Genomic DNA, 21,959 nt, shown 5'->3' on the forward strand with positions numbered 1-21,959 from the left:
TCGCTTGTTCTGGTGTAAGTTAGTACCTGTGTACGACTGCTTCCATCAGCATTCTGCACTTCAGGCCAGACTGTTTTGTGTCTACAATCTTCCCTTTTTTTTTCTTAAGGAGAGCTTACTCTAAATATATGAATATATGGCTGAAGGTCTGAATAACATGGAACTAATTAGTCAAAATACATTCAACTTGGTAACTAGCTTTATGGAAAACTTCCACCCCCAAAAATATATATATTTTGGAGCAATGTTATATTAAACGCCCAGAAATCTGTCTTGTAAATGCAAACCAAAATGGAAGTTTTTGGAACAAGGTAAACTGACTTAAGGACATGTCTTGTCCATGCAATATTGCTCTGGTCTTTGAGTGTTTTTCACTGATTCTGCTGCCTTAAAATCAGAGTTCTAGAGTATTAAAAATCTGTAGTACTTGGGCACAAACCGTACTGAAGTTTTTGAGAGATAACTGAGTTCCATGCCAGCTGCTGGTAGGGAAAGGGAAAACTCATGATGTGAAAAATAAACTTTGCACTCATTAGCATTCTTATTGGATTCTAATATTCAGGTCACTGTTACCTGTTTTTTGTATTAAAGTCTGTACTATTGCTTCCTTGCTTCCATTATGGATTACTCTGTATTTAAATGTGAAGGCATGTAAAGCAAAACCCTTCTGTCTAATTTATTTCACAATTGCCCTTGTTCCATAAGCAGTGGTAGTTCCAAATTAAAAAAAAAAAAAAAAGTGAAACTATTACAACTATTGTTACTACTATTATACAATTATTAACTATTAAACTATTATTATTGAGGTTCAACAAGGCCAAGTGTCGGGTTCTGCACTTTGGCCACAACAACCCCATGCAGCGCTACAGGCTTGGGGATGAGTGGTTGGATGACTGTGAAGAGGAAAGGGACCTGGGGGTGTTGGTTGATGCTCGGCTGAACATGAGCCAACAGTGTGCCCAGGTGGCCAAGAGGGCCAATGGCATCCTGGCCTGCATTAGAAACAGTGTGGCCAGCAGGAGCAGGGAGGTGATCATCCCCTGTACTCGGCTCTGGTGAGGCCGCACCTCGAGTACTGTGTTCAGTTTTGGGCTCCTCACTACAAGAAAGAGACTGAGGCCCTGGAACGTGTCCAGAGAAGGGCAACGAAACTGGTGAGGGGTCTGGAGCACAAGTTTTATGAGGAGCGGCTGAGGGAGCTGGGATTGTTCAGTGTGGAGAAGAAGAGGATCAGGGGAGACCTCACTGCACTTTACAACTTCCTGAAGGGGGTTGTGATGAGGAGGAGGGGTTTGACCTCTTCTCCCAGGCAACGAACAGAACCCAGGGAGATGCCCACAAGTTGTACCAGAGGAGGTTTAGTAACTTTTTCTCTCAGAGGGTGGTCAGGCACTGGAATGGCTGCCCAGGGAGGTGGTGGAGTAGCTGCCCTTGGCAGTGTTCAAGAGGCGTCTGGATGACATGCTGCATGATGTGGTTTAGTGCTAGTGGTGGCAATGGTGATGAGGAGACAGTTGGACTGGATGATCTCATAGGTCGTTTCCAACCTTGTGATTCTACAACTCATTGAATTACAGAAATCCTCACAATGTAGTGACCACGTATTTAGCTTGAAATTGGTTTGGTTTGTCAGTAGATAAAAGCAAAGCATCTACTCGTACTTTGATAAATTTAATGAAAAGATTAAAAGAACTGCTTCGTGTTGTCTGAGAACTCAGCATGTTAGTTCTCAGCTACGGAGTACAGGATTATTAATGGCTGATCTCAGTGAGATATCTCAAAATAGATTTTACACAAAGTGTTAAGCTTGCATTTGCAGAAGTGTTCTGCAGTAAAGTCCATTTGTTACATGCTTTGTTTGGGGAGGTGGCTTTTATCTTGAGTGTTTTTTAAATCAAGCCACCTTTTGTCAGAACCTGACTTGACTCTCTTAGACATTTGATGAACAGATCTTATTCTTTTTCTAAAGCCTCCTTGCTTGATGCTAGATCTAATAATTTCAGTTAGTCTTTCCTGCTGAAGAACAGCTGATTGAAAGACCCTTTCAAACTCGGTTCAACATTTTTGGAGTTAGAGTATACTTAAAATGGAAGCTTCCTTTGGAAAATGGGTGTTTTTTTTGGACAAAAAAGAGTTGCTTCTGCTGAAGTTCTTTCCATCAGTAATATTTGTATGGTTCAGATTCCTCTTTTTTTATAAAGTCATTTGTGCACTTTCCTATCAAACAGTGGCAACTGCAGCATTGCTTGTACATACGATGTTGCTAGAAGTGTGTGTGTGTGCAATGTCTCTTTGTTTCTGTTCCGCAGTTGTTTTACCTACATTGCATGGGGGTGGGGAGAAGAGTGCAGAATGCAATAATGTTTCTGGAGTTTGAATCCAGGTCACTTGGATCGCTTCCAGGAACTGGGCAATAATGGGTACTCTGGCTGCTTTCCCTTTTTCATTCTTTTCCTATGATCTGAAACTTAAGGAGAGAAAACTAACAAATGGAGTTACTCTGAATAAAATTAAGATGTTTCTAGGAATGTGCTCGTCCTTTCCATTTCTGACCTTTCTCATGCAGCTGGTTCTTTTTCTTTGCTCTGTTAACTTGCTTTAATTTTTTTTTTAACTGTTCTTTCCTTTGGTAACCTTGCAAGCCTTGATAAATTGCATAGCATCAGAGCTCTTGTCTCAAGTATAGAATGTTTCTACTGTAGCAAACCAGCAACCTTCTAGACTAGATTGTTCATTCTGCTAACCTAAAACATGACAGCGGTGCTATATGGCCTACATATAAAGTGACCTAATCATCAGTGTGCTATGTCTTACAGAAGATGCAGACTACAGTGCCTTTGGTACCGATACTATGGCAAGGAAGAAAAACGTCTTAACAAATGTGTTACGTCCAGATAATCACAAGAAGAAACCACACGTTGTCATTAGCATGCCACAAGACTTCAGACCAGTGTCTTCTATTATAGATGTAGATATTCTTCCAGAAACCCATCGCAGGGTACGACTTTACAAGTATGGAACTGACAAACCCCTTGGATTCTATATACGGGATGGCTCTAGTGTCAGAGTGACGCCACATGGATTAGAAAAAGTTCCAGGGATTTTCATATCCAGGCTTGTCCCTGGGGGCCTGGCTCAAAGCACAGGCTTACTGGCTGTCAATGATGAAGTACTGGAGGTGAATGGCATAGAAGTTTCAGGGAAAAGCCTTGATCAAGTTACAGACATGATGATTGCAAACAGCCGTAACCTGATCATTACAGTCAGACCAGCAAACCAGAGAAATAATGTTGTGAGGAACAGTCGGAATTCTGGCAGCTCTGGTCAGTCTACTGAGTCTAGTCTTCCAAGCAGCACGCCAAATATTTTAGCAAATTTCTTGCAAGGAGAAGAAGAGAGCGATGAGGAGGACATCATCATTGAAGATAGCGGTGAGCCACAGCAAATTCCTAAAGCTGCACCTACCAGCCTAGAATCATTGACGCAGATTCACCTGCTCCATGAGCCAACACAAAATGGCTTCCTTCCTTCCAGTGAGGTGAGCTTGAGTCACTCAGCATGCAACATTAGCATGGAATATGAAGTACAGAACCCAGATCACAAGTCATTAGAAGAAGACGGAACAATAATAACACTATGAAATTACATTGGTGTACTCTGTACTGAGCAAGGATGCTGTACACTTTTGATTTGGCATAATATATGATGTTTTATACCTCTCCATCTACTGTGCACTGCAATTTGCTTAAAAGGAGGAAGAGATAGTAAATGTAAGAAATTCACAATGATGTAAGTGGACTGACTCTGCACTTCCATGTAAATACTTCACAAATATTAAAAAAATAGTTGATAACTGACTAAAATTTAAATTGAAAGTGAAGGATAGCTAAGAGATGGCTGTGAGCTTTCTCTTAACAGTACTTTTGTTTTTTCTGTGCAAATACTATTGGTTCTATGGAATTGAATTTCCATTAGTGTCTGAGGTTGATTATCTAATGTGCTGTGGTTTCACGTTCAACTGAAGTGCTGCTTATATACCATGGAGATGCTTTAGTCGGTCAATTCCTCTTCTGGACTGCTGTTTTGCTGATAGAGCTGTCTGTGTGGCTCTGCGTATGAGAAAACAAAAATAAGCAGGAGATGGGCTGGGAGAGAGGCACTCCTGGTTGGTGAGGTTCCTGAGTCATTGAGCAACAGCAGTATGTGAGGAGTTCAGCAGATTATCCTCAGTTAGATAGGGCCTTCTGAGGCTGACTGTCCTGTTGTGGGTATGTAACCACAGGCTCGTTAGTCATGCATCTATATTGTTTTTAATTTGCCTTATATCATGAGGTTCATTTACTTTCAACTACACTATGATTTTTAAACCCAAATGTGAAATTTTTAACACTTCTGTATCTCAGACCTCTTCTCATTTTAGTTTGCAATGTTTAGGACATCATCAAATTTAGTTGCTAATCTCAGTGAATAGTAAAGAAATCAAATGTAAACTTAATGCTATGGAAGTAACATTACATAATCCATGTTTTAGAAAACAAAAAGCAGTCCTAGCAGAAGCTGCAATGATTTCTGCTAGAGAAGCTTGTTGTTATGAGTCTAAATGATGTGAAAAATTACTTTCTTCACACCTACACATTTAAAGCAGCTTAGATTGACTTAAATCCCTGTACTTAGAAAACAGTTTGAAATCAGGATGAGATTTCAATAGAATTTGTTTGAGCAGTATGATATTAAAATGATTCATTCCAATGAATTAAACTGTAAATGCTGATCTTCCTGTGCACCACTGGCTGGCTGTCTTAAATATTACAGAGCTGTATGTATAAAGCAAAATACAGATGACAAGTGCTGATACTGCAAAAGCACAAGCAAGCAAATTTCCTAGGAGAATGGCAGGGAAAGGCTTCTAGCACTTCCTCCTTCTTCGGATCTTCTGTTTTACCACCTGGCACTCTGTTCCCCACCTGACTCTATTTTGGGAATGTTACTCCTTGCAGGAAAGTGAGATGGGAATTAATGAAGTTGGGAGGAAGGTGAATGGAGCTTCTCAACAGGGGTCCAGCAGTCTGACTCAACCTGTAAGAAAGCAATAGGATGTGACCAGTTCTGTACTGTGCTTCCAGATTCTTGGAAGCCTCTTCTGCCCTGTGGGGAGAGATGGAACAAACAGGAAAGGAAACAAACTTTTTTTTTTTTTTTTTCCCCCCAGTCTACTCTGGGGAAACATCTACCTCTCGTATCTTCACTAATATGGGGCTATCTAGAAGTTTGGTGTTAAGGCATCTGCACAAGGATTAGGGCTAGTGTATCAGAGGCTAAGAATGTAGTATAAACAAAATTGCTTCAGTTATTAGTGGCATTAAATTTTAATGCGTTTGAATTTGAAATTAATAATCTTAACATTGGAGTTCAAATCTCCCGGGCTTTGAAGTGTTTTACTTATTTTTGCTAATTATATGAAGCAACTATATCTACTTAGAGGAAAATCTTCACTCTGCGATATGTAAGCTTCAATAACACCTTTTCTGACTGCTGCTCTACACTTCCTTTACAAAAGGAAGATTGTTTACTTTAAAGTATGTTCTTCCTTTATTAAAGACTTTCCTTCCTGTATAAAGTCATCAGCTGATGGTGACTGTCATCTATTATGCTAGTTTGCACTTCTGTGCCTTTTGTTTACTTGAATATATTGTGAATAATTAAAGGAGCAAAGGCACTTGGATGAGAAAAGAATGAGGTCCACAGACACAGAAGATGAAGTGGTAGCATACTGAATGCAGGTGTGATGCTCTCATTTGGAGGATATGCGCTGTGGGTCTGCTGTGGTGCACTGGCATTTTGCAGCATGGGTGCATGATGAGCTATTAAGTTAGGCAGGAGGGTTGATTCTGAGAATGATAATTACGGAATGTTACACGGTAACTTATTGCTGAAGTACAAACGCCCAAAGTTAGAGTGCTGCCAAACTCTGTGTTACCCAATTTGTACTATAACAGACGCATGGATATATTGGATGTGTATGCTGGTACGAAGGATTTGTAGGCACTAACTAGGGTCCCACTATAAATTGCATGGGAATTCATCCCGTAGGACCTTTTCTGCAATTCTGTAATCTAATTGATCTGAATATGTGAGAGAATACACTTGATGAGTGATGTTCTGTTTTACAGGAACTTGATTACACACACAGCAAAACTGTGCATTTGGGATTTGGTTAAAACAAAACACTAAGTATACATACTGAAAACTGATTTTAGTTGTATTTATGGTTACAGGGACGAGCTGCACCGCATGTAATTGCTAAATGCTGCAGTGACCATGAAGTTTCTAAAGTTCTTCCGCATTTTACTGATATATACACTCTTAATTATCAACTGTTTTTAAATTATTACTTCAGGATGATCAGTGGTTGATTATGAACGGCTAAACTTTATATATAAATGGTACTAAGGCTCAGTATAGGGTTTTTAAAATATGCTGATATCGTTAGCCTTTCGTTTACTACCTCCTAAATTTTTAACATCTTTATAATTTTCTCCTTGGAAGAAAGTGCTTAAAGGCTTGACTGTTTCATACAGATTTTTATCTTTAGCTAAAAGAAATTCAGAAGTGATAGTGAGGTTGCTACGCATGATTGACAAAATTAAGCTGCTATTAATGTAATCTTTGTGTATTAAGTATCCTGCATATGTAAACTGTATTTTCAACCCAGATTTTATAAACTAATTTATAAATATCCAAATTACTTAAAAATGGAGCAGAAAACTGAAGTTCTCTTGAGTAGCGTTATGTATTGTATACCTGCATGGGGGAAGTCCTTCACTGCAGATGGGAGATAAGTGCACCTTACTGGGAAACAAGCAAATTCTTCGTAGAATTAAGATGCATTTACTTTGAAGTTCTGCTCTGGTACTGGGTAAGTCAAGCCTAACTGTGAATCATATGTTTTTTCCACAGCTGAATTAAATTTAGGGCAATGTTCTCACAACCTGTCTTTAACATGTGTATTTTTGTGAATATTATGTATTTTCTAATTAAATTCTACTTGAAATGTGATTTTTACATCAATGAACTTGTTTAAAATGTCGAATATCAGTATTTTTCTTACAACTTCAATGTATAATGTACATTGTTAGCTCACTGAATGAAGATTGATTTTATGAATCTAGCTAGCTGTAGCTGTATATTAGTCTTATATTTTTACAGACTGGAATAATAAATGGATATAGAAATAAAATGGGTTTTTTTCTTAATTACTTTTAGACATGTAAAAATGAGGAAGAATGCAATGTTTGCTGATTCTGAAGTGTGACTGTAGATGGGTTTCTGTTTCCTCTTGGGCACCTGTGGGCTATTTTCACGTTAGCTTAATGTTTGCTTCTTCTGCTCCTTTCTCTGAAGCAAATCTTTACTTGTCCTTCGGTGCTGTTGACTGACCTGTGATGTGCTCATGCTATGATTCCTATGGTAGCTGCTAATAATGAGTTTTGCATTTGTATCACTTGCCTGAAGACTACTTATGGTAAAGTGCAGGACGTGAGTCGGGGAGATGGTTGTCTCATCTGTCATCACTGCCAAATGCTGCTGGCGATTTGGTGGTTTTCCTTTAATGTAAGTATTTCTTACAACTGTATTAATGTTTTTAACTTGTACCTGGTCCCCTTACAAATGTTTTCTTTCTTATCAAATGCGTTGGCAGCCCTTGAAAAAATTTACCTGGTGGCAGAAGATTTGAGTTTCTTTAGGTTCTTTTGCAGCTGCTGTTCTCAGGGCAAGCCATAGAACTTCTGTGCTGCACCTTCCTTCATACTGTGTGGAAATTCAGACGTAGTGTTTTTGTAACTTAATCTTCTATCCAAATGTATAAAGCTCTGAAACGTTTCTGAGTTACTGGCTTTTCTGTAAAATGTGAATTGTTGTGGGAACATGTTAATTCCTAGTATTGCTGTTGAAATTTAAGGATCAGATATTCTGAATGAATTGAATGCTTTAAAAACAATAAAAAGAGCAAAATCTGAAAGGTTAATAGGGTTTTTAAGCTGGAATAATGCTAATACAGACCCAGGGTGAATCTGAAGTGAGGGCACAGTTCAGAAATTAGTCAGAGACGAATAAAGAACAAGACTGAAACGCAACACCATTTCTACAGATTACTAGTCTCTCCATGTTGCTTTCCTAAATTAAGAGGCTAATTGTAAATGAAAGACTAACTTTCCCTGCTGCTGCTGCCTCCTTGAGGAAGAAATGCAACTGTTAAATACCACATAATATGGGGAGAAAAATATTTGAGGAAAAATACTACTGGAAAGAATTTAAGGCCTGCAGGAAGACCCAAAGATTGCTTTTTGTGACAGCTGTTAGCTGCTCACAACTGTCCTTGCTCTGTGTGTGATCAGGCATTTAGATACACTTTGCTTTCTGTATGAGAAGAGAATAAAAATGGAGAAGGATCTCCCCACGCTTGCCTGTGCAATTCAACTGAGGAAAAAATGTCAGCATCTCTCACAAAAGAGCCTCAAAGTGGGAGTAAGTACAACACTGCTGCAGAGACCAGCTTGTATAGAAGCAAAAAGTGAAAGGAGTCAGACACTGTCAGTTAAATATTTGCAATATTTTGTGACCTTATGGGTGCAAATATTTTACCTGTGAATGGCATTAAGTTTCTTCCCTTACACAGAAGATGAGGTTTTTATCTCAACTCATTGTACTGAATTCTCAGGATCATTTCCAACGCAGCTCAGAATTGATTGTTTGCAGAGACTTGTCTGAATTTTCAAAAGGAACACATTGAGACACGTGGTGTAACAGAAGGAAAAAGACTGAAATCAGTGCTAAAGACCCCATGTGCAGTTTTCTTTTTACCTAGAAATTAGCTGTGGCACTCCTCTAATCTAGGTTTGCCTGGGTTAGTTCTGCTGATCCTGAGGGCTGTGTGCGGTCCTGAAGAAGGGAGATCAGCAGCCTCAAAGTAGCTTCATAGACGCTTCCAGTACTCGCTTGAAGGAAAATATGCACTGCATGTTAGCAGTGTTGCTCTTGGATGCTGTGGAAGCAAGAAGTGGTACGGCTGGTTCTTGGAGAAGTGAGATTGTAGCCAAGATTAAAGAATTCAGACTGCTTATGCAGCGATGATAGATCAGCTGTGTACTTTCCCTCTCAAACAGGAGACAGATTCCTCTCTGATGACTTTATGTAGTGTGTTTATTTTTTTAAGTGGTTTAGAAACATGAGTCACAAATCAAGTTTGAGGAAGTGCTGTGCTATTTTACCAGCCCTTCATGTTGAAGCTATTTGGAGATGTTGCTAGTAAGGTACAGTTTCCTGTCCTCCGAATTAACATTCCTTTCTACCTGAACTAGTACTTTATTACCCAAGGAGATACCTTGCATTTCATCAGAGGGGAAGGTTTGTATTGGGCTCTGTGATGTTGTGCCTCTGTTTGCTCTCCAGAGGAGAATATGGTTTTTCTCTGGTTCAACGATGCTTCTGAATGCCTTCTTCAAGCACCTTGTCATTCATAATGTTTTTGGTGGTGGGTTGGTGGTTTTTTTTGTTGTTGTTGTTTTTTTTTGTTTTTGTTTTTTTTTTTTTTTTTGCACATGTTGGCAATGCTCAGAAATGAAGAACAGAGTTTGGGGGACAGATGGTGTGAAAGGCGCTACAGAGGATAAGAAAATCATCCCATTCAGAGGTTCATGCTTGTCTGAACCACACCAATAAGGTGGTTTTTGTACAAATCTGATGTGTATCTGGCGTGCCTGGACAAACTCTTCAAGTAAGTGCCTTGTTTTTCACAGCTGTAAGAGACAAAATGGAGAGAAGATTAAACAACAGGAGATGCACTAACAAAGGATGCAAGTGTCCCAGCACGATACAGAGGAATATTGAACTTTCCAAAAGCCAAAATTTGTTTATTGTATTAAGTTGTACCAATTAGTCTAATGAGATACTGTCTCTGTTTGCAAGCCTTGCTTGTCTCTTTAGAATCATGACTGTAACTGTGCTACCTCCTGTTGCGAGACACCGCATTTTCTTCCAAGGGTTTCAAGTTTTGTTTAACTTTTTTTCAAGTTATTTGCTATTATTCTAAATACTGCAGACCCAGTTTGTTTGTTTTTAAAAAGTAGGGTTCATCTTCTGGAGGAAGCAGAAAATTTTAAAGTCTCATGCCGAATATATAAAGAGATTTCTGTGACTTTGAGTGCTATGTGAGGTTACATAAATGGAATTTAGAGGTTAAAAACTATAAATCTTAGGAGCTTAAGTCCTGTAAAAGCCTTGTTATTAAGCCTGCCCTTTTTTATCCCGTGCTGTGAAATGAGAAAAAGATGTATTTTTGCAAACTTAAAAACAACCGGTCTAAAACTGACTTGCAAAACATGATCTGGGCACACAATTAGGTGTTGAAATTCCATTAATTGTCTTTCAGAAATATTTCAGGTGCTGTTCATTCTGAACATACCCCTTCACACACTTCCTCCTCTCTCATGTAACTTAGTTTCAAAACAGTTCATCTGTGATACACAACGGAGGTCAGAAATGTTTCATGGGGATCTGGACTTCATGCTTCCCGAGCATGCTTTCCAAATCTCACTGATGTGTAACCTCACGCACCTTTCAGGCACACAAGGTAGAAACCATTGGGGTGTACAGCAGCAATGGTTGAGCAGAGAACAGAACTATGCACGGTAGTCATAGATGTTTGTTCCCTTTGCTCTTTTCTTTAAAGCAAACCTTTGGAGTGCAAATACCTAGCAAGAGCTCTGCCCTGAGCTGGAGGGTTTGCAACTGAAACAAAGCACGTGCCTGGAGTCTCAGGCCCAGAGGTGCAGTGTGTTTTCTCTACAGCAGCTCATTTCTGCAAATACCATATGATTTTTCAGGTAAGAGCTTTCTTGTCACTGCTGTATCATGAGGTTCTGCCTGGTGCAGTTACCAGCATGGTGCAGGCGGTGCTTGGATCTCAGGTTGTTCAGATTGCTGGGGAGAGAAGCTGCAGGCTTTTTGCTCCTGCTGTTGTTGCTCCAGGTGCTGCCTCAGGCCTGGCTCGGGGCAAACCACGCACTATAAATTGAGCGTTTCCTTGGGAATGCTAGACCAGGTTTGGAGTTTGCCGTTATTCGGTGGTAACTTCATCTTATTCCAAGCCCAGGGAAGCTTTGCAGGACAGTGTGGTCCTGTTGTAGTCTTCTCCTCTGCAAGCACTCAAAATTAGTTTCTATGGTGTTTCTAATAACTGCACTGTGAATAACGCTCCAGGGTAGGCGGTGGATGACGTCTTATCCTTCTTTATTCCCACGCTGCCGGTCCCCTGCCTGCAGGCGGGACTGTTCCGCTGCGACGCCTCGGGCTGACGGGGCCGTGCGGCGCCCGCGGTGCGACTCCGACCTCGTGCGGCCACGAGCGTTTCTCGGTGCCGCTCTCCGCTGTGCGACCCGCTCCCAAGGTCGCTATGAGCGATCCGGCCGCTCCCAATGACTGCGCGGAGTGTAACAGCCAACGCGCTGAGAACAGCTGGTTCTTGTCGTTTCCGTTGGGAGCGCTACCGAGATCCTCCATCCTCCAGAGCGCTGCTCGGCGACGTGCTGCGTCCCAAATGCGGGCTGTTCGGCGTCGGGCTGCGAGGACGAGCCCCGCCGTACGGAGCGGCCCGGAGCGCGGCCCCGTCCCGCAGCACGTGCCGTTCCCGGCCGCCGCGTGGCGCGCGCGTCCCGCTCAGGGCGGCCGTGGGGGCTGCAGGGGGCGGGGCGGAGCGGAGCGGCGGGTGGAGGCGGAGCGGGGGCTGCCTTCAAGTCGGCCGGCGAGCGGCTGCCGGCGGACCGATGCTGCTGCCGGAGGAACGGTTGGGGCGCCGCGCGGGAGCGACGGCGGCGGCCGCGGAGATTTAGGCCGGGCGGTCGGCCCGCAGTGCGGGGAGGTGGGAGGTAAGTCCTGAGCGCCCCGGGGGACCCGGCGTGACGGCGGGCCTCCAGACACGGAGCGGAGGCTCTGCCCTCCCGGCTCTGCCCCGCTCGCTCGCCGCGCTTTTCTGGTTCGGATCTGAGGGTGGCGGAGCGTTCGCGTGCCCTCTGGCTTGTCTGTTTATTTGCCGGTTCGTGAACGCGGCTGCCGCTCCGGTGACGGCGCGGTGCGGTGAGGCGATGCCCGGGGCGGTTTGGCCCCGGTGCGGGGTGCGGCGCGGCGGCTCCTCTCCCTTCGGCCTGCGGGCGACGCGGGCCGGCAATAAATCGGACTTCTTTCACACATCTGAAGCTCGGAAGCGCGCTGTGTTGCTGTGCGCGGTGTGCTCGGGGAGGTGCTGTGACGCAGTCCTCGGTACCTGCCTCCTTTCTGTCTGGTTAAACCAGCGACAGCCTTTGTCTTGCGTCTGGATTCAGAGCCTCTCAGTCAGTCATCTCTGCATCTCTGGTGTGCAGAAACAAGCACTGCTAAAGCTATTGACAGTCAGAAAAATGAATTTTCAAGCTTGGTTAAGATGACATTGCAAAGTGAACTACTTAGGGAAGAAGTTTCATTGCAGCGTCGTGTCAGCTGTTTGGGTTCTATTGGTATCGCCGAGTGCCACTCAAAGTGATGTTAAATAAGAAACAAAGAAGGCTCCAGTTAACAAAACCAGGTTTCCCATGTAGTGTTGCATGGCAGATTGTGTATTTTTGTAACTGACGTGTTAAGGCTGTTGGTTCTTACAAGGAATACAGGAACAACTTGTACTCTTTGCTACTTGCAAGTCATTATGTTGCTTTTATTCATCTTCAGCTGAAATTATACACTTGTTTTAATACCAGACTTTCTGGATTACTGCATATCTTGGTAGCTTGTTCAAAGCAGTGATATAATTGAGGGATTTTTCCTACTCAGGAATTAATTACAGATTTTGTGGAATGTTCCCTTGGGCCTTGCACTGCCAGCTCAGCTTTGTGATGTAGCACAGTGTTGCTGAAACCACAGCAAGGACTTTCAGATCTTTTCCACAGAGAGCACTGCCTTAGTTTTGCTTTTATTATCATGCAATTAGCAATAACATTTGTCTCTAGCATATAATTCCTACTTTAGTTAAATTTTGCTGAACAGTTGTCGCAAATGAAACTAATAATGAATAAAAAACAAAGTATTTGCATAGTCTAGGAGAAGATTTTGCTACTTGAAGGTTTTCAAGACTGTGGTGTGTTGTCCTGCCTTGAATCTATCCTGTAAATTGGCACAGAAGACTGTTTACTCTTGAAATACATCTGACACTGTTTTTCTTTCCCTTTACCCACTGACTGTTTTTTCCTTGTAGGGTTTCTTCAGTATTCTGAAGCTGGTATAAGAGGATGTTGTACCAAAGAGCCTGTTAATTTCCAGCGATACTGAAATGTGCCTTCCTGATGGAGTTTGTAATGTTATAAGGAGGAGTGTGGTTCTCTGGTTTGGATATTTTAAATGTTTTCTATGCCTACTTTTTCATCTTAATGACATGGTAGGAGAACTCTTCGAGATCTAACAAAAGCAGCTCAGTGTTCTGAGTGGAAGTGGAACGCTTTTTGGAAAACTTTGTAGAGAAAATTTGATGATGAATTTTCTTTCTCATCCCCCCTTCTGTAATGAATAAGTTACAACACTGTTTGTTTATTGTGGGCATGGTGTACACCACCAGACCCAAATGTTTGTACAAGGGAGCGATCTTGAAATAAATATGTATGTCCTGGGGCAAAGCAAACAAATTATTCCAAGGTTGCACAGGGGGCTTTAATGAGGTTGAGACAAAACGGAAGTAGTGTTAAAGAGTTAAACAAGCTTCTCTTATCCAGGGCTTGGAAGATAGAAGGAGAAATTTGCAGTTGAGGAACACAGGTGTTGAGGGAAGTGGTAAGAAAGGGATTTTACTACGGTTACAGTATATACTACATAAAATAAAGCTATCTTCAGTTTTCCCCCTAATTACAGAAGGAAGTTATGGTTTTAAGTGGGGAATCAACAATGAATAAAGGGGAACGCTGAAATGCCCTCTGGAAGTGGTGCTGTTGAGCCTTTGGCTGAGGCTTTAGGATAAGCTGCTATGGAAAGGCCCAGCAGCTTTGCTCTTCCCCTCACTACTTGTTGGCTTTGTCAGTACTGGTCCTAGCGTGGCGATGTAATGATCTGACTGAAACAACTAATCTGAGCTAATGCGATTTGACAAAGAAAGTAATGGCTAGTTTCATTTTCAACTCAAGATACTTCTCTGATTCATTCTGCTGAGAACAGGACAGTAACCTGTACAGCTAATGCAAGTTCTTTCTGTGGATGTTTCTTTCATGCATTCTCAAGTAAATTATTGGAATTTATCTTCATTTTGCAGTTCTGCAGTTTGTGGTAGCTACTGTTAAACAGTCGTTTCAAAGCTGTAAGCTTTATATCAGTTTTGAACTGCCTCTTTAAGCCAACTCTGCTAGTAGCATGTGGCTGGATCAGCGGCTTTGGGCCTGTGAAGCTGACAGTGCACAGACCTGCCAAGAAACGTCTGTTTGATAGGATTGTTCTGCAGCCTATCTGATGTATGCACCACCACTAAGGTTGCACTGCTCTAAATTACATTTAGCAGAAAAGCTAGCAGTTATGTTTTTCTGCCTTACGAAGACTGCAAGAAATCAGGCTCAGTGCTTCCATGTTTCTTTCACAAATTAAATGTGGCTTTTAGCAACATGAAGTGACTGGGATCTTTCTTACATGAAAAGAATGTATTTTTCTGTTGCTTAGCAGTGATCTTTCCAGAGCTAGCCTGTGTGCAGTGGCATAAAGGAGCGCTCTTTCATTCTGAGGGGGAAGTAGATGTGGAAATTCTGGTCCTTTATTTAAGCATGCAAAGGAGTAGCAGAAGGACAACAGATTTTCCACAGAGAAATCTTTACCTGAGGCAGACATGGAACAGATTGTTTGGGGATGTAAACTCGTGTTAGCACTACTGAAATCCATGCATTGATTTATAGCAGCCATGGATCTCTTTGATAAACCTGTGCAGTGTAACGTGTCCTGAGGTTTCTTCTGTCTAGATGTGCACACCCAGAAGGGGCTGGGAACCCTTTGTGGATATGTTTTATGTCTTGTCTAAGTGAAATTGCACTGTGAATGTAAAGGCTCATGCTGCTGAAGACTTCTCACAGAGCTCGGTTAGACATAAGGACCATCAGTGGGCTGTCAGGTGTGGCCACTGAGCAGATGCAGAACCTCCAGCTGCTCACCATTCCTCTGATACCGACACACAAATCTTAGCTCAGTGCTGCTCCAGATGGTTGCACAGCTTTTGGGCCATGTTGGATCACATTCCTGCTGCTCAGCACACAGACAGTGCTCATATCTGCATTCCAGCAAATAGGTTTATGTCCTCAGCCATGCTGTGTCTTACACAGGAGCATGTGTTCACCCTTCTGAAAACAGGCAGAACCTCTTCCACGTGCTGAAGGATCTTTTGTTCCCTTTCTTTGTGATATGACAGTTCGTCCTTTCTGCTTCTGGAATCGCTGTCCTCTGTGCTGGCAGTGTTCACAGCTGTGACCACCATGCACTGTAACCCAGAAATCCATGCTGGAGTCGTGCATCCCTACAGCACCCCATTGCCTGGGGCACCAGCGTTAGCAGGTGGTAGTGAGAAACCTTCAGCTGGGGGAAGATCTTTTTGTAGAGAAATCTGAGTGTGATGGCCAAGTGTTGGTATGTGCTGAGGGTGGTGACTCCACGTCCTCTCACATCATTAGCGTGAATTACTTCAAAATCACAAGGATGGAACTGATCGCGTTGAAAGGCGCTTTGGGGGGCAGCCGTCCAACTCTTCAGCATGCTTCGGCTCTGCTGCAGTTGCACCATCCCTGCGCACGTCTCATGTTTATCTTCTGATGGGGAGGGTTGGCCATAAGAGTGAATATTGTGAGCTGTAACATCAGAATGACTTCTGTAAGTAACTGTTATTTGTTTTTGTTCTAATTTCTGCCTCGGCACGGCCAGGCGCACCGCCCGCCGCTAGGGATACCTCAGGCATGTTCTCGCGGCCTGATGCCCCCGGGGCTCTCTGCTCTCTCCCCGGCGGATCACGGCGGTACAGAAAGCCGCTGGGCCGTGCGGAGCGCTGTGCCGGCCTCCGGAGGCGGCGGACGCCGCGGCGCGCGCTGGAGGCCATGTCGCCTCCAGGCCCGTGACGCCGCGCAGGGCGGCCATCTTGCCGGCGCGGCCGCCTCGGGCAGGGCTGCGGAGGGGCGCGGCGACCACCAGGCGGCGCTGCTGAGTGCGCGGCCGCGAGGCCCCGCCCCTCCATTTGTCCCGGCCCCTTTGGTTCCGCCCTGCCCCTCGTGCGCTGCTGGGCGGCCCGGGCCGGCGTGGCGCGAGGGCGGGGTTTGCGTGTGCGAGCTGCCGAGTGCCCTTGGGCCCGAGGGCCTGGTGCAGGTGGGATAACTGTTGGGGGAGCGCTAATTAATGGTGGGATTCCGTCTGGTGTGCTCGGTAATGTTTGCGGCGCTCCGCTTCCTTGTCCGTTGTCTGTGCCTTCCTGCTCGCGGCAGAGCACGTGGGCAGGAGGGGCGCATTGCTGCTTGCTGACCCTGGCGGAAAGTGGTTCTGTCTGAAGGTTGCTTGGCTTTGGTGCTTGCATCAAAGAATGAATGCAACTTTGGCATTTCCCTGTGTTACTGCTTACCATGTCTTTCTTCTCTGCCTTCGAGTATGTGTCACTGTCAACTACGGTGATTGCTAATTGCCATGAAGCGTCAAATTCATTTCAAAGAGCAAGAAGTGAAACGTTTCCTCAGGGTCTTTTTATCCAGGAGCTGTTTTGGTTGAAGTTCCTCAGGTGTTGGCTGCTGCCATGTCTGCCCCTTGTCTGCTCTTCACAGAACAGGCACGGTTCTGCCTCTGAGAAGTGCAGAATACAGGAGACAAGTTTCATGTCCAAAATTTTTTAACTTCATTCCTGCAAGATAGTGGTTGCTACAGTGGTATGACGTCAGCTGCTCAAAGTCAGTGGTTTGAACACATAGTTCTTCGCTATTGATTACATGCTGTCTGATTTACTGTTAAGTTCATTAACTCAGTTTTTCTGTTTTGTAGCCTAGGCGAAGTCTTTATGTGTCCCTTTATGATTGTTTTTCAATCAATCAGGCATTGTTGGCTCTCTGTATGGAAGATGGTTAGCTTGTTCACAGGGACCCAGAGAGCTTTTTACCTGCTGTGAGATGACTTCTGTTGCCAATTGCCTCTACAGAAAATATTAGCCTAGTTTCAATGCACTCTTTGCTTTGCCCATTACAACATCTTGCCACAACCTGCAAGCTGAGAATAATTATCTAGTATGCAGATCATTAGCCTTATCTGGAACATCAAAGTACTGCCGTAGGTGTGCTGATTTTTTTGCCTTTCTATCCAGTATCCGCAATGTCAGATTCCTTTCAGCAGCATACCAAGTAGTATTTGGGAATCTGATTAATACAACAGCAGAATCTGATTAATACAACACAGTGTTTGAATTGATTCCAACTGTTGTGAATAGCAATAGTCTGGTCTTTGGTTGTCTAGTCACAACTAGAATTTGCACAGTATCTTTAAAATAGCTAGCTATTAAAAAAAAAATTATAAAATACAAAAGATCAAGAACGTGTGCTTAATAGTGCAGCTTGAACTGCAGTGTATGCAGCAACCAGGTCTTGCTGCCCTACATGCAACGGGCTGCTCCTGGTTTGTGTCCTAATTCATCACTCACACTGGCTGGGCTGTTTCCTGACTGCCCTCTTTGTGCTGCTGCCTCCTTGGGCTTTGTCTTGCTGACTTGAATTGTTAGAAGACAGGTTCAGTCAGACCTTTGCTCCTCACCCCCTCCTCAAATTGGCATAGTAAAAACTACTAAGAGGAATGGATTTGGTTGATGGTGATTTTTATTTTTTTGTTTGTTTTCCCCATGGTCTGCTCCGCTCTGGTGCTTGTGCTGAGCACTCAGCAAGGTCTTCAGTAAGATAAAGTGAAACAATTGCACAGGGAGAAACTGATCTTAATTTATAGTGGGGTTTCAGGCCACTCCTGCTTTCCGTGCCTTACCAGAGGCTGCTGTACCAAGAGGATCATTTCCCTTTGTCATGTACCGACTCCTGTTGAACTCCTCTGTCGCTGTGGTTCTGCAGACTGCTGCAGAATGACTCTTACTGAATCATATTTGCATGTCATTTCCTTTCATCACAGGCTGCTTGCTGAAAAATCTACTCTCCTTTGTCTTGTGCTGGTTGTTTGCTTTTACTCTGAAAGAAAGGCGGTTTAGATTTGTTCCATGTCTTCTGTGACCTGGTTGTGTTGATGGCTTTTGTACTGAATCTGTGCATCTCCTTTTTCTGACGTGTCCCGAACTACGGCTGTGTTTACAGAAGTTACCGAGCACTGAGCTGTAAGAATGGCTTTTCCCTAATCCTTTTCGAGTTGTTGGCTTGCTTCCTTTCCTTTGGGAAGTAAAGGCCCCAATTTTAATCTGAGGTAGTTCATTGGAGTGTAAACTTCACCTTAGGTCACCAATCTGTTTTTCACATTACTGTATGATATAGGTTTGGGGTTAGAGGCTGTTTTCCTCTGTGACTCCATTCAAGCATTCTACCCAATTGTCAGTGCCCGTTTTCTATTGGAAATGAAGTAGATACTGTACAGATAGCACTGTGTGTGTGTGCAGTTGTGCCACTGCTGGGTGTATGTAGTGCTGAGACCAGTAGGACAGAAATACTGTTGGTTTGTTTACAATAGAAAGCTATTACTACTTTGAAATGTCTGATTTGCTATCACAGAATGCTTATAGCTCTATTAAAACACGTGATCTGCATGTACGGGTAATAAAAATGCCGTAAAATCTTACCACGAGTCATTTTATGTGTGGCATTGTCCATCCTAAGCTTTTAGAAACTACAAGTTTTTATAAGAAGAAAGGAGAGACAAAGAAAGAAAAAAGTCATGTAAACGTCGTTAGAACTTTTTAATGCCCATCAGAACTCATAAAGTATTGCCCAGCTCTTGTCCTATCCATTTTTTTCCTCCTCATATGGATATCAAAAGCAAGCTTGGTTGTGTCAGGCAGCAAAAAGGTAATACCACTGTTCTTGGATCAAGGCACTTTCTAGAAAGGTGAGTTGATGTGGTTACTGCGTTTTGTGAGAGAAGTCCTGCTGTCCTGAGCCCCGGCAGATGCTAGAGGTGGTGCAATCAAAGCGTGACCCATGGCAGCCTTCCTTTGTTTTGCTGTTAGCGCTGGTGGGTTGCAGGTTGAGTTGTATTATTTAGGTGTAAGTGGTCTTTTACCTCTTGTCCATTGGCGACTGACCTTCTTACTGTTCCTGAATTAGGATCATTTGCCATAGGCTCTGTCAAATCCTTTCCAAAAACTGATCGATCGCTAAGTATGAATTAGCTGTTCTCCACTACAATCAAAGCATGGAGGATGAGAGGTAGTTTTCATTTTAAATTCAAAACTCCTTTTCTCTACGGTATTTTGCAACAGAAGGTGAAAGGTCTCTTGGGAGGAGTGTGGAAATCTGGGGAAGGAGAGGGAAGGGTCTGGTTGCAATTTTTTATGTGGAAGTTACCTGCTGTTGGTTATTTTGTTGTCTCATTGATTGCTTGGAAATTAAGTAATTTCCCAAGACTCTACTTTACAGCACAGTCGCAAAAGGGCCCCTGTGCTATCTTTTTGAACAGAAGTGATAGAGGTACTTTGAAATAGTCGTGTGGAAAAGAAAAAAAAGAAGAGTTTATCTTCAAGATTCGTCCTCATCTGAGGTACTTCTCTCTTTTAATGCAGGTTAGAAGATGATAGATCAGAGATTCTGGATGAGAGCATTCCACTCATTAAAGACAAGGTGAGGGAAATGAACCGTGTCTGTGCCTCTATGCCAAAATTGATTAATCAGAGGTTTGTTAATTGTAAAGTTTACATCCTCCTTTCTGCGTGCTTTATAGGTTAACTGTCTAAGTATTTATATGGAGCACTGACAAATTTAGAGCTCTATATTGTCTTAGATTTTATGTTTGTTTTAAAGTAGTATGTTAACATTTGTGTCAACTGAGGGCAAGTTTGCCTCAAGGAAGAACATAATTAAAACCCGATGAGGAAAATTGTGTAATTTTAACTGACTCAGAAGTGAGAGAAACTGAGTGTTTGTGGCATTAATTCCAGACAGATATCTCTTAAGCCTTAAGCTCTTCTATGAGTTAATATCCTCTGGTGATGTTTATAACTGTGGGAAGGACAGTGCACTGACTTTGCTTTCAGGAAGTTTTCTTTAAATGCAGTGCATTTTTGCTTTCAAAGAAAAGTTGGCATTTATTAAAATGCTTCATATTTTATGGTGTACAGCATGGGGAGAACGGTGAAGGGCAGGAAACAGAGGTAAGGCAATTTGGAACAAAAGTGAGTCAATTGTAACCTGCCTAATTTTCAGAAGTGAATACCTCAGTGTAAGAAATAGCACTTAACAGTTTAACTCTACTGCAACGTGTACTTATGTTGGATCTCAGAACAGGGAATGGAAATTAAAGCTAAGCAATTACTTATCACCGAAGTATAGTAAGCAACAGAGCTCCTTATTCATTTTTTCCCCTCCTTCTAATACAGAGAAGGGAAGAACACCCTTCCTGACCCCTCACCCCATTCCCTTAATACAGTGATAGGGGCATCATAATTTGGAATATGAAGAAAGCAGAAGTCTTTGTGCTGGGCTACAGGTTACCCTCGAAAGATGCAGCAGCATTTTGTTGAGAGGCTTTCTGTGTCATCAGACAAAACTGATATGATGATTGACTAGAAATCATTTTTTTCCCCAAGCATTATCATCTGTAATGGCAATAATCTGAGAGCACAAGACTAAATAGGTAATTTAAGCAGTAGATAATATTTTAATTAGAACTTTGAATTTAAAACCCAGCATCCATAGGGATTTTAAAAGGAGAAATTAGTTTGTACTCTCAGGAGTAGGAAAGGGAGAAACTGCTGTGTAAAGGTTAAAAGGATGAGAATCTGCTGGGTTTTAGTTTTGAAATTGCCACTGATACAATTTGTGCAACTGATTTACCTGCTAAGCCTCACCTTACCCCTAGAATGTGCAACGCTCAGCCTCTCTATCTCAGAACAAACAAACAAACAAACAAAACATTAAAAAAAAAAGTCCCTGAAAGTCCCAACAACTTAGCTGCTAGTAGAGAGTATCAAAATTCTTTTGTATTCTTGCAAACAAATGCTCTGTTTTTCGCTAGCAGGCTTTCCTTTATGGCTCAAATTTCAACTGAAACTGAACTCGATTGTTGTGTGTTCTTTTTGGAGCTTAAGCCATCTACTTTCACCTTTTTCACTGCTGTCACTTCCCTCCTACCCCTGTGGTCCCTCCCATCAGAAGCAGCCGTAACTGTGTGGCTTCTGAGGGCCCTTCCACCTCACTGCTGAGCTGTTACTGGACCTTTAGACACTATGGACACTCTTCAGCATACAAAACTGGACCCTTAGAAAAGGAGAAAATTCAGCTTTAGATCATGACAGGTGGTTCTTTTGATGGCTGTAAATGTCTGTACTCTACCTCTGAACATGTGTCCCTTGTTACTTACGTTAGCAGTAGTGCATTCTGAAATCTTGGTAAACCTTCTCTGACTTCTAGTGCCTATTTAGGATAATGTTGAAACTCAGCACATGTGCTTTTAATTTTCATAAGCGTTTTTTCCTCTCTCCACAGCTCCACAGGCATTAGAACAGTTGTACACCACATTTCCTTCCTAGAAGAGGAAGTGCCTGAAGTGGAGAGGAGCCAAGGTGCCTTTTTAATACAATTTGCCAGTTGTTTTGATGTGCAGCTATTCCATCTTTAAAAACGTGAGTATTTTTAAAATTGCTTTCAGCAGATGAGGAAGAGCTGTAAATTCCCTTTCTAGATCTAATGTGGCTTTACAGAAGATCTGATTATTAATTGAAAGTGATGTAAAAGAACTACCCATGGTTTGTG

General features: G+C 42.7%; 1 protein-coding gene across 6 annotated transcripts in view; it reads left to right on the top strand.

Moving 5' to 3' along the window:
- PARD6B (par-6 family cell polarity regulator beta) overlaps positions 1–21,959 on the top strand; it is a 62,930-nt gene that overhangs the window by 8,737 nt on the left and 32,234 nt on the right. For 2 of the 6 annotated variants that reach the window (XR_007380236.1, XR_007380235.1), the window contains exons 1-3: positions 11,772–11,924; positions 19,772–19,829; positions 21,693–21,829. Coding sequence is in view for 2 of the 6 variants with exons in the window: in XM_048963459.1 (XP_048819416.1) it covers positions 2,817–3,640 (824 nt within the window). In the remaining 4 variants the exon portion in view is untranslated. Of the gene's footprint in view, positions 1–2,816; positions 8,137–11,771; positions 11,925–16,285; positions 16,396–19,771; positions 19,830–21,692; positions 21,830–21,959 lie in introns of those variants that run through there. The other 4 variants (XR_007380233.1, XR_007380234.1, XM_048963459.1 and 1 more) reach the window with 4 other exon arrangements.

The sequence above is a fragment of the Lagopus muta genome, chromosome 16 (assembly GCF_023343835.1).
Source record: "Lagopus muta isolate bLagMut1 chromosome 16, bLagMut1 primary, whole genome shotgun sequence".
Taxonomy (NCBI): Eukaryota; Metazoa; Chordata; class Aves; order Galliformes; family Phasianidae; genus Lagopus; species Lagopus muta.